This window comes from Astatotilapia calliptera, chromosome 23 (genome assembly GCF_964374335.1).
Source record: "Astatotilapia calliptera chromosome 23, fAstCal68.1, whole genome shotgun sequence".
NCBI classification, from domain to species: domain Eukaryota; kingdom Metazoa; phylum Chordata; class Actinopteri; order Cichliformes; family Cichlidae; genus Astatotilapia; species Astatotilapia calliptera.
Window position 1 is genome coordinate 40,699,875 of NC_137443.1, and position 13,368 is coordinate 40,713,242.

Consider the following 13,368-nt stretch of genomic DNA (forward strand, 5'->3'; position numbering starts at 1 on the left):
TCATGTATGGCTTCTCAGTTGTCTTTTGATGTTGCAGGGATGTGTTAGTCCTCGTATGTGAGCCTGTCGCTTTCCACTAACATTCAGGAAAGTGAATATGGGTGCTGAGTGAGACAGACACGAACAAAGCCTCTGAGCTCTCTCCATCTTTCTCTCCTGACCACAAATGTTTCCCTTCCAACTATAAATACGCCCCTGAAACCTCCCACGTCCTGAAACGTGAACCTCTGCTAATAGTGATTATCAAGGTCCAGAATAGCCCGAAGTTTCCAGTTACATTCAAAGTCGAAAAGCCAGAGCTAATACGGCAGAGCTTTATTTTATAAGCCTCGCTTTTATTTTGTAAAGATGCTATTTTATTTGATTAAACGCAGACAGCCTTTGATGTAAAAAGCTCAAATCCGGATGAAAGCTAAACATAATCGATAGGAGAGAGAATGTGGACTTAGAGGCCGACCGGATTGTGGTGAGAGACAGAGAGGAAAGAGGTGAGAAAACCAATAAAGTTGCATTACCGGCAACATGGACAGCGAGAGAGAAGGCCCACTGATTCTTGTGGAGTGCCATCTGGTTAGACTAAAGAAAAACAACACTGATCAATACAGATTTCTGAAATGATCATAACATCCAAACAAATTCATTGTTCTGCGCAACTTTTCGCTCAGCTTTTAAACAATAGTCATGCAGCATTACTGCACTGGTAGTAATAGTGTATAGTTAGTATAGTTGTGCAGTTGCTGATCTGTATCACAGATAAGACGGCTGACTTTATCACTAAAAAAAAAGAACAATTATCCTGGGATTCATCCCTTTAATCCATTCAGTAGTTTGGATGAAACAAACTGAAGCAGCGCAGTAATTTAGTCTAATTAGACCAAACTCTTCTGGGACTCTTCTGGGGACTGTCTGAGGATAAGTACCCTCTGAGTAGGTCCCCTGGGAGCTATTTGCCGTCGAATCCTTATTTATTTTTAATTTTTGCTTGCATTTGCCCCACGAATAGAAACTCTGAAGTAACACAAAAGCTGGCCAGCAGCTAGTTTTCCAACATCGCCTCTTGTTTTGATCCCTTTTTTTCATTTATCCCTGTTTTTAATCCTGTTTCAGCTTCTTCAGTGTCGCTCTTTATTGCTTCTCCTTGTAGCAAGTTCAAGTGTATTGCTGGTAAATATTTTAATATTTAATAGGGTCAAAAAAGCCTAAACTTTTCAGCTTGTTCATTTCATTTAGGTTTAATTCTGATTTTTTTCAACAGTAACATTAAGAGCTGCTGATGTTTAGACGCACATCTGGAGCAACCATTTTACATCTACAACACTCAAACTTCCTGTTACACTAGGAATGGTACTATGAGCTAAAAACACACAAACAAAACAGCTCTTAGTACTGTGATGGTCCTCAAATCCATAGTGTTCACACAGAAGAAAGGGGGTACTGCCTCCTGTAGGTGCTACATTTGTGAACAAGATCCTAATATTAAGCTTAGGCGCTGCTACCAATTATGAGTTAATAATCGGAGCATCTCCTACTAACTGTTATTATGCAACATGTTTATATTGGGCCACATTACGCATTGATTGATTATAAAACCACAACAACATTAACTGCCCCCTTCCTTCTGTCTTTTTTCATTAGTAACTGTATGACAGAAATGAGAAATACTTTCTGCTGCATGCTAGATATTATATAGTTTACCAGCCAGAGTCTTGTATAGAAATATGGCTGTCTTCCATAAGCAGACAGCTAACAGGAAATATGTAAGAAATGTGTGAGGTGAAGCAGACGGAGCAGGCAGGTGGGAGAGAAGAGGAGGAACAGCAACACTGTGTGGGTGTCAGGATTGGCAAGCTGTCCGTGGTATCTGGTTTTCATCCCCGTCTTCACAGAGATATCAGAGTGTGGTGATTGTCAGATATGATGGATGATGTTGGTTTGGATTTATTATAGAACGGCTTCTGAGGCACATGATGTGAACCGATCTAAATGTCAACACAGAAATTAAACTCCGGTTTTAGCACCTTTGGTCTCAATAGGGCATCGACAATAGCTTTTAGCAAGGAAGAGAGGGAAGTAGGCAGATGGTTCAAGCTTTATATGCCAGTTTTCATCAGTTTCCATTTTGCTTTTAGTCTTCCTGTTCCTTCCATTTCCATTATTCCTTTACTGTGTCACATAGATAATTGGAGGTCACAGGATATAAATGGACCTTCATCCTAAACAAGGTAATCTTAGAGCTGCGAGTTAACTTGTTTCTCTCTGTGTGTGTGTGTGTGTGTGTGTGTGTGTGTGTGTGTGTGTGTGTGTGTGTGTGTGTGTGTGTGTGTGTGTAAAAGATAGATAGAGCAAAAGTAAAAAAAAAACTGGGCCATGCAGCCTCTTGACACACAATCTCATTCACTGGCCACAGATTACTGTCACCTCTCGTTAGCCTCTGTGTGTGTGTGTGTGTGTGTGTGTGTGTGTGTGTGTGTGTGTGTGTGTGTGTGTGTGTGTGTGTGCAGGCAGATGATTTGTGGACAAATTAAACGACTCGCTGTGTTTATTTGTTGTGATTGCTGACACTGACAGTCGTAATATGTGCAGGAAATGGCTAAAATGAGAGAGACAGACTTAGGTGCCCAGGCCTGCTTTTCATTCTGGTTACTTCAGGTCAAAATGGCCAGATGGCTGCTGCCTGCCATGACATGGCTGTCTAGATATAATTCAGACTGTTTGGTTGAAGCTTTGGATGACCCTTCTCATCTTAAAAGACTACAACCACGGTTATTAAGGACATTTTTCAAACAGTAATATGAAGGCTAAAATAGTATTTGTTCATTGTTTTTGACAAAGGAAATAAAGGTTGATGCAATGTTTGGCAATATCGCCTCAGAGCAGGAAGGCTCTGGGTTTGAGGCTGCTGGCCATCAGGGGCATTTCTGTGTACAGTCTGCATATGCAGGCTGGTTTCTCTCCTGTATGCCTCCTTCCTCTCATAGCCCAGAGACATGCGTGCTAGGTGAACTGGTGATTCTACATTAGAGTAGATGTGAGGGATTGTCTGTCTGTCTGTGTTAGCGCTGTGAGTGATTGGTTACTTGTTCAGGGTGCTCTCCAGCCCTCCTCTGACCCTGAAAACAGATAGATTGTTGCAGGTATTTCAGATGTAATTTCATGTCATGGAAGCTACCTGTACTTCATTGACTGTAAACAAAGTGTGTTATCTTCTAATCATTTTACACACCTGGACCTTTTTATACAGTAACTATACTGTGCATAAATCTTATGATTAGAGTACTTGTGGATAAGAAGTGAAGATTGAATCATTGAAATTTTAGAGAAAATACAAAGAGCTACGTGTGAGAGGACTGATGTTATATTGTGTAGAGCTCTGAGGTTGCTGATATTCAAGTTCAGAGGTGAAATATATACTTTATTTATGCTCAAACGTCACAGTAGCCAAAATCATGAAAAGGAAAATAAAATCCCAATAAAAACAAATACAACATCACAAAACAATAGCTCAGAAAATGTTTAAAATTGCACAAAAGCAGCTCAATAAAATATAAAATGGAAAGAAAGGAAGAGGTCAATAAATCAAAAGTGAAATATGATATAATATAAGCAGCTGTCCTTGTGGCAGCAGAGCTGAGATGTCAGACAAAATGCTCCACGCTGAGATGTTCAGGGTCACCCATTTGTTATCTAAAGCCATTAACCGGAGCCACAGTCATTTGTTGATGGAGGAATCCAAACAGCCTGTTTTGTATGTAAATGCTTGCTTTGTAAGTGCCTATAAATTTCACATAAATGCAGCAGAGCACAAAGCACAATGTTTGTTTGAATTGCGGCACTTCCGGGCCTCTTTAAATTGTGTCAAATGAAAATGTCAATGAGCACCAAAAGAGGATGAAAATAGTTGTAGAAAGGTGCTCTACCTGCATATTTGTGTTGGTGTGGATTTGAAAAAATATTAGGCAACTGATTTCTTTCTCAGGGTTAGTGGGAAAGATTGTGTTGACATCAGAGGTAGCAAGTGTGTTTCTCATGCAGGTCCAGACCTGCCTTAAATATTTTAAACCAGTTTGCCTGACATTTTGAGCGTTAGAACGACATGCTGAATGATTGAGTTTGTCCTCTGCATTCTCACCACTGCTAATCTACCACATGTTAACTTTGAGTATTCAAGTTTGTCTTTATCACATATAAACTGAATGGCTGAAAATTTTTTCTAGTTTTCATTCAAACAATTGTGCAAAGGAAATCTAGACTAAGTTGAGTGGTTTAGATTAATATGTTTTGTGTAAAAGACATCACTTTTTACAAAAAAATAAAAATAAAATATTAGCATTAGAGGCTTTAAAATAAAATACTACAAGGAAGGAGTTTATGTATTTAGGAACTATATGATTTAACACATGTTATGGTAATTGTGATGAAAATATTTAATTTTTCTACCCTGAAGACTGTTAAGAAATATACTCTAAAACACTTCTTCAGTAAAGACTCAGAGAAGAGAAACACACAGAACGTCTTGCTAGCAAGGGCAGCCTCCAGCACTGAGGCTCGCGCTGAGAAACTGCCCCGGTCTTTATTTATACTTCAGTGAGCGTTTGTTCCTTACATTGGAATGTGGAGGTGTGTGTGTGTGTGTGTGTGTGTGGGGTCAGAGTGTGGCCCCATAAACGACTTCCCTTAACCTGCTGGTCTGGAAAATCCAACAGTTCATCTATATGTAAAGAAGCACTTAAACTAAAACTGACATAGCTACGTTAAGTCCCCTTGTCCTCAAGACCTGTGCCCCCCAGCTGTGTGGAGTCTTTCATAAACTGTTTATGCTGAGTCTGAGTCTGCAGAGGGTCCCGGTGATGTGGAAGACATCATGCCTCGTCCCTGTACCAAAGACGCCTCGTCCCAGTGGCCCCCAGGATTACAGGCCCGTGGCACTGACCTCCCACATCATGAAGACCCTGGAAAGGCTCATCCTGGACCAGCTGCGACCCATAGTAAGACCACACCTGGATCCCCTTCAGTTCGCTTATCAGCCTCGTCTGAGGACGCCATCATCTACCTGCTCAATCGTGTCTACACCCATCTGGACCAGCCGGCGAGCACTGTGAGGGTCATGTTTTTTGACTTTTCCAGTGCTTTCAACACCATCAGGCCGACCCTCCTGGGTGATAAGTTAGCAGCGATGCAGGTGGATGCTTCTCTGGTGTCCTGGATTGTTGATTACCTGACAGGAAGACCACAATATGTACGTCTCCCACAGTGTGTGTCTGACAAGGTGATTAGCAACACAGGGGCACCACAGGGGACTGTCCTCTCCCCCTTCCTCTTCACCCTCTACACCACAGACTTCAGCCACTACACAGAGACCTGCCATCTTCAGAAGTTTTCTGATGACTCTGCGGTGGTTGGATGCATCAGCAGGGATGATGAGACAGAGTACCGGGCTGTGGTCGACTCCTTTGTCACGTGGTGTGAGCAGAATCATCTGCAGCTCAACGTGGCAAAGACCAAGGAACTGATCGTGGACTTCAGGAAGACCAGGAAACACTTGACCCCTGTTTCAATCCAGGGGGTCAGTGTTGACATTGTGGAGGACTATAAATACCTTGGAGTACACATTGACAATAAACTGGACTGGGCTAAAAACACCACAGCACTTTACAGGAAGGGCCAGAGTCGTCTCTATTTTTTGAGGCGACTGAGGTCCTTCAACATCTGCCAGAAAATGCTGAGGATTTTCTATGAGTCTGTTGTGGCCAGTGCGATCCTCTATGCTGTTGCATGCTGGGGGAGCAGGCTGAGGGTCGCAGATGCCAACAGACTTAATAAACTGATCCGTAAGGCCAGCAATGTTGTGGGGATGGAGCTGGACTCCCTCAAGGTGGTGTCGGAGAGGCGGATGCTGTCCAAGATAAAGACAATGTTGGATAACACCTCCCACCCACTCCATGACATGCTGGTCAGTCACAGGAGCTCGTTCAGTGAGAGACTGAGATTACCGAAAAGCACCACTGAACGACACAGGAAATCATTCCTGCCTGTGGCCATCTCCCTGTACAACGCATCCACTTAACACACTGTTTGCTGCTACAGCTACACATGTTTCTTTTCCAAATATTTATTTATAAGTGACTTATGTATGTATGTATGTATATATATGTATATATTGTACTATTCTTAGTTAGCGTATTGTCTGTCTTGTCTTAATGTTGGTTTAAAATGGAGCACTGTAACAAAAAATAATTTCCCCCAGGGATCAATAAAGTATTCTGATTCTGATTCTGATTCTGATTAATCCTACCGTAAAAAAATAAGACAAGGTACGACCTCTCCCATGCTCCTAGGGTGTGGGGGTGAACACCCTAGAATGTTACAGACCTCCTAGGAAGAGACATTCTTTCAATATGCCACCAACTATATACTTCTACACACAAATGATTACATGCAGCATTCTACCATATGCAAACTTATATCATTAAAAGATTATACTGACTACTAAGTACAATTTTCCTGTTAACAAAGACCAAAAAGAAATAAAAACAACCAAACAAACAAACAAAGGGTTGTCAAAAATAACAAACTAGCAGCATCAGCGCAGAGAGACACAATCCTGCTGTTTCATCTGTGTTTGTGTGTGTGTGTGCGTGTGTGTGTGTGTGTGTGTGTGTGTGTGTGTGTGTGTGTGTGTGTGTGTGTGTGTGTGTGTGTGTGTGTAATGCATTCCAGTCTTAGTCACATGCAGGTCTGTGTATCTGTGGCAACAAAGGCTCTCATTGATTGAGAAGAAATAACTCATTCATTGTAATTCTCTCTCAATGTTTGTGAGTCTGTTTTTGTGTGTCCCGTACGGTACGTACACACTAGTCCTCACAGACGTCTGTCAGCATACCGCATACTGTCTAAACTAAAACAATGACAATATAAACTGATACTACATGAAACCATCATGTATGGTGCAGGGTAATCAAACTTGTTCTGTGTCTTTCCTCCCATAGTGTGTCGGGGAGGAGAACTGGGTCGATAGCCGGACAATTTACATTGGACATAAGGAGCCTCCTCCAGGAACTGAAGCTTTTATACAGCAAAGATTTCCTGACAACAGAATAGTCTCTTCAAAGGTCAGTGAAACACCCACCCACACAGATGCACACATATTCAAAGCAGGACTTGCTTCATCAGGATCTGCCTGCAATATCATGAGAGTTTAGAGGTGAAGAGGTGAAGCTTTAAAATCAATTATGATTTGAGCGCAGCATCAGTGTCTAAACAAAAGGACACAGCAGAACAGAGCTGTTAGTACTCCAGCACTATTCATGCTTTGTTTTTAAAGCGTGGGCGACCACTACTTGGTAATGGGACAAAGACCAGTGAATGAGCTGTTTTGGGAAAGAACACTCTGTGCTGTGTTTTAATTTCAGTGATCAGTTTAGACCCGCTCCAACTTTTTGAAAATGTCATATCTGTGGTTCGTAAAACCTCCCCCCCCCCCGCTGTTAAAGCAAACAGCATCAGGGACTGGTAGAACCAGCTGGTATTTATGCTGGTTCCAACTGCTAAGCTGGTCTTGGAGTGGACTTTCTGTTGATTAATTCTGTCCCTCCAGTCTAAATGTCAGTTTGTTATAAACTGAGGCTATGCTGCATGAACATTAATTTTAGTTTTACAAGCTGTAAATGAAAGAAGCCTAGATTTCTGACCTGGATGTAATATTTGCATTGAGTCGTAGTATGAAGAAAGATTTTGCTGATATGGTCCAACTGGCATAACTATCTATAACTAAGTCTCACTTACTACAGCACGTTAACCAGGCCTCTCTCAACTGTTCATCACAGGTCCTTTGAGTGTTTGAGGTTTGAGTTTGTACCAATAAACATTATTTTACATGTTGCCAAGAAAAGCTTCCTCCTGCTGCCTGATTTAAAAAAACAAACAATAAAAGGAAAAAAGGAAAAAACATTTAGTAAACTCTACATTTCTCTGTTTTATAGCATATGTGTTCATGTGCAAAATTATGATTTCCTACCTATTACACGCAAAAACTACTGCAATTATTACTTTTAGGCTGGACTACTCTAATTCGTTATTATCAGGATGTCCTAAAAACTCCCTGGAAAGTGTTCAGTTAATCCAAAATGCTGCAGCAAGTGTACTGACAGGGACTAGAAAGAGAGAGCATATTTCTCCTATACTGGCCTATCTTCACTGGCTTCCTGTTAAATCCAGACTTAAAATTAAAATCCTGCTCCTCAAATACAAGATCTCACATCTTGAATAATCTGACCCCATCTTATCTTAATGACCTTATAGTACCATATCACCCCATTAGAGCACTTTGCTCTCACACTGCAGGCTTACTTGTTGTTCCTAGAGTATTTAAAAGTAAAATGGGAGGGAGAGCCTTCAGTTTTCAGGCCCCTCTTCTATGGAACCAGCTTCCAGTTTGGATTCGGGAGACAGACACTATCTCTACTTTTAAGATTAGGCTTAAAACATTCCTTTTTGTTAAAGCATATAGTTAGGGCTGGATCACGTGACCAATGTTCCCTCTAAGCTGAGCGCGTGAGCAATCGCGCACTGCTGACATGGTTTAACCACACAGAAAATCTCCGCTGCGCACAAAAAAAAAAAAATCCAGCCTGAATTGGAATTAAAGTAAATACATGTATTTATTTTATTTTGCTGATTTTCTGTGCGCGGAGACTGTGTCAGCAGTGCGCGATTGCTCACGTGCTCAGCTTAGAGGGAACAGTGCACGTGACCCTGAATCCTCCCTTAGTTATGCTGCAATAGGCTGCTGGGGGATTCCCATGATGCATTGAGCATTTTTTCTTCAGTCACCTTTCTCTTTTTTTTTTTTTTTTTTTGCCTGTCCCGTTTGGTTCTTTTGCCATCAGAATTATTGTCTAAAGGCGAAGAAAGATGCCCAACGGATTTACTTTACCAAATTGACCATCCCAGCCTTGCCGTAATGGTCTATTTGATTCACCTTTTATTGTTTATTTTATTTTTTTATTTTTTATTTTCACTTGCTAGATACGGGACAGACTTGAATGAGGAAAAGAAAAGGGAGAAAGGAAGAGGGGGGAAAAACAGCGGAGAAGAGGGACTGGGATAAAGGGCAAAAAACCAAAAACCAACTAAATAAGCAGACAAAAAAATACATATATCAATCACCTGGATCACCTGTTGAGAAAGAAAAAAGAAAACAAGCAGAAGAAAACGAGAGCAATATAGTAAACAACATCACGATGATATATGGGAATATAACAGCAAATACTAAATATTAAACATTATTGTGCAGCACGTAATATCGACAGCGCACAGTGTGCTTTGCCAAAAAGGGTGTAGTTTGTGTGTGTGAGCACCCGTGTGTACACCTGTTCCTTCATGTAATGATCTGCTAGAGGGTGTGGGGGGGCCACAGCCCCGTCCACCAGGGCATGAAGCAGGTATGGAGGAGATCAAGACTCCAGACTTACAGTGGCCCCCAGAACACAAGAGACCAAGGAAGACCAACAGAGGGGCAGCTGCGCCACTATCCCAGAAAGAGCTTCAGTCACCTTTCTCACTCACTATGTGTTAATAGACCTCTCTGCATTGAGTCACTGGTTATTATTAATCTCTGGCTCTCTTTCACGCCATGTCTTTTGTCCTGTCTTCCTCCACTTACCCCAACTGGTCACAGCAGATGACTGGCCCTCTCTGAGAAAGTTCTGCTGGAGGGTTCTTCCTTTTAAAAGGGAGTTGAACTCAGGTGAACTCTTCTACTGGCTCACCACAAGGTTGTTGTCTCTCTCCTCTACTGTATATTTTGTACACTAATGACTGTCGCAGTACACAGGCCAACAGGCATTTCATTAAATATGCAGATGACACAGTCATTGGAAGCCTCCTTCATGGTGAAGAGGATTCCCATGGGTCTGTTGTGGATGAGTTTGTTTCATGGTGTGATCATTCCTTCTTAATGATTAACACCTTGAAAACCAAGGACATGGTTATTGACTTCAGGAAGACATCCCCCCATCCTGCGCTAACAGTGGTAAATGGTGCAGCCATTGAACTGGTGGACAGTTATAAGTATTTGGGGGTTGTTCTTGTCCTAGTCTCTGTCCTTTGAGTAACATCTTGCTGCTACAGTGAAAAAGGTTCAACAAAGACTGTACTTTTTAAGGAGGTTGAGAGGTTTTAATGTTTCATCTGAAATGATGACTCTTTTTTATAAAAGTTTTATTGAATCTGTTTTAACTTTCTGTATCATTGCTTGGTACGGTAATATGTCCCTGAATAATAAGACCAGACTTAACAACCTGGTTAAAGTGGCGGGCAAGATTTCAGGGAGGTCTCAGGTCCAGCTTGTGGACTTTTATAACAGGCAGGTGCTGAGGAAGGCAACCTCTGTCCTGTTGTGTTCAGATCATCCTCTCTTTAATGATTTTCAACTGCTTCCATCAGGTCGTCGTTATAAAGTGCCTGCAGTGAAGACAAAGAGACATAGATTGTCTTTTGTACCTACTGCTATTATCATAGTTAATAACACTAAACCATAAGTGTTGTTGCCATTGCACATTGCACTTTTTTGATGAAAAATCTAGGTTGTTTTCTCAGGCTTGTATTATATTATATTATTTTGGTGAGTGTATGTGATGTGTTGGTTGTCTGTTTGTTTGTTTGTTTGTTTGGACGGACATACTGCAAATCAATTTCCCGTTAGGGACAATAAAGTTACCATTGACCATTGACCAAAGCACTTGCTCATAGGGGGTTATATGATTGCTTGGGTTTTTTTCTGTTGTATTATTGTACGGTCTTTACCTTTCAATATAAAGTGCTTTAAGGTGACTGTTGTTGTGATTTGGCGCTGTATAAATAAAATTGAATTGAATTGAATCTTGTCACTGTGCTGTCTTTGTTATTAGCAGCAGTACTTTTTTTTAATGCCAAAACCCAGTTAGTAATGGCACATTATGTTAGGGAATCTGGTCTTAAGCCTCTTTGCTTTTGTTTCCATTATCATGGATAGATGTTGATAACACTGTGGGATCTTTTTAAACTCTAGATCTTTTTAATTAAACATAAGAAAATTTCTTGTTTCCAGTACACGTTTTGGAACTTCATCCCAAAGAATATGTTTGAGCAGTTCAGGAGAGTCGCCAACTTCTACTTTCTCATCATATTTCTGGTTCAGGTAAAACATTTTCTTGCTCACACTGACTGAACTTCACTACAAGGCTTCTGCAAAGCATGTTGTAAAGATAATTCATATTTTTCCTTAAGGGAGAGTTTTCCTTGTGTGCTGTTTATCTAGAGACGTCTGCTTTCTCTTGAATTTAATGGCACTTGCATCAGAAGCATACATTAGAAAAACTCAGCAGAAACATCTCTTTCTATGAATCATTATAGTCAATCAAAGAAATGTTTCACGTAGAAACATATTTTTCTTTATGCTTCATTATTGACATGTGCAGTTCAATATACAGAGAATGGTTTCTACCTTAAATTGCTCAAAGCTGGGAGACTCACACTAAAACTGTCGTGATAGACCAGAGGAAAAACGTGTATATGGGATTTCAGAGTGAGATGTCACTTTTACTATACTTATTCACCACTGTGAATAAGGGAACAGCTTAAAGTAGCTCCACTAATCATATTTATGTTATGTTTATATTTATGTTTAGTGCCATAAAGCTCAGACATGTTTTATTGCCTATTTACTGCTGTCTGTCATTTCTATATATTCTTCTTCCCCCGAAACCTTTTTTGCCGTTCATTTCTCTCTCTCGCTGTATGTTCATGTGTGCGGTCACTTCAGTTGATTATTGACACTCCCACCAGTCCGGTCACCAGCGGACTGCCACTGTTCTTTGTCATCACAGTCACCGCCATTAAACAGGTGAGTTCACCTAATGTGACTGTTAACAGTAAACACTACACCAGCAGCCACACCTGCAGGCACACATGTTCACTTTTACATCCTCCTCTCTGTCTTCTCCTCTCTCTCTTAGGGTTATGAGGACTGGTTGAGACACAAAGCAGACAACGCTGTCAACCAGTGTTCTGTCCACGTGGTGCATCATGGCAAAGTGGTCCGCAAACAAAGCCGCAAACTCAGGGTGTGTGTGTGTGAAACCAGATAACTCACTCACCCCATCTAACAGAGCTTTGGTGCATTTGTTTTAGTGGCTCACACTGAGGAATTTTCCTGCTACTAAGCTCTCTGTACGTGTGTGTGTGTGTGTTTGCCTGCATTTAAAAGCAATTTAGCTTTAAAAGAACTTAGATTGATGTTTGTTATGTAACGACATAAGACTGAAATGATATGAGCTTACTGCTGGTAAGTCATTAGGTGTGTTGCATTTGACTGCATTTTCCGTTCAGTGACTGTATTTCTCTACTAAAGTGCTGCTAGGACTCCTCACTGATATGCTCACTTAGGTGGTCAGAGCCAGGACGGTAGTGGCAAATTAGACCCCGGTGAATTAATTTAAATATGCAAAAAGCTCCAGCTGTTGGCTTCAAGGTATCAAGGCCCTGCATGTATTAGAAGTAAACATTTGTTGTCTCGGTCTGTGTGGCAGGTTGGAGATGTGGTCTTGGTGAAAGAAGATGAGACTTTTCCCTGTGATCTCATTCTCCTCTCCTCGTCTCGAGATGACGGGACCTGCTTTGTTACTACAGCCAGCCTGGATGGAGAGAGCAGTCACAAGGTGTGCTGGATAAACTTAATCCACTTAAATATGTACTAGATGCATTATGATTTGCTGTGATTTATGTTTTTCTCTGTCCATTTATCCATTCATTCATCTAACTCTTAATCCATTCCCTTATTGCTTTTCTTATTTCCCTTCATCTCCCTTCCGCCCTCTGTCACCATGTGTCTTTAATACTTCTCCTCCTGTGTTGCCTTATTACTTACACTCCCATTATCTTTCTCTCTTTTTTCATTTACCCAACCATTTCTTCTGTTTTCCTTCCCTCTTCCAACCTAGACATATTATGCAGTTCAGGAAACCAAAGCTTACAACACAGAGAAAGAAGTGGACACGATCCATGCCACAATAGAATGTGAACAACCGCAGCCAGACCTGTACAAGTCAGTAACACACACACACACACACACACACACACACACACACACACACACACACACACACACACACACACACACACACACACACACTTGAACAAAGTGTTCTTGCAAAATAAATGTGCCTTATCTCAATTCTTTTCCTACCCACACAGATTCGTGGGGCGTATCAACATCTACATGACCAATGAGCCAGTGGCAAGGTAAAATAACACAAAATATTACACTTTTATATTAAAGATCATTAAAGAAATCAGCATGTGTCTATTGTATTCACCCATCATTCAAAAATA

General features: G+C 41.0%; 1 protein-coding gene across 6 annotated transcripts in view; it reads left to right on the forward strand.

Moving 5' to 3' along the window:
• Positions 1 to 13,368, forward strand: part of atp11a (ATPase phospholipid transporting 11A) — a 56,636-nt gene that overhangs the window by 20,135 nt on the left and 23,133 nt on the right. For all 6 annotated transcript variants that reach the window (XM_080296872.1, XM_080296874.1, XM_080296873.1 and 3 more), the window contains exons 2-8: positions 6,987 to 7,109; positions 11,087 to 11,176; positions 11,801 to 11,881; positions 11,994 to 12,101; positions 12,567 to 12,695; positions 12,978 to 13,081; positions 13,231 to 13,278. In XM_080296872.1, coding sequence (XP_080152998.1) covers positions 6,987 to 7,109; positions 11,087 to 11,176; positions 11,801 to 11,881; positions 11,994 to 12,101; positions 12,567 to 12,695; positions 12,978 to 13,081; positions 13,231 to 13,278 — 683 coding nt within the window. The remainder of the gene's footprint in view (positions 1 to 6,986; positions 7,110 to 11,086; positions 11,177 to 11,800; positions 11,882 to 11,993; positions 12,102 to 12,566; positions 12,696 to 12,977; positions 13,082 to 13,230; positions 13,279 to 13,368) is intronic.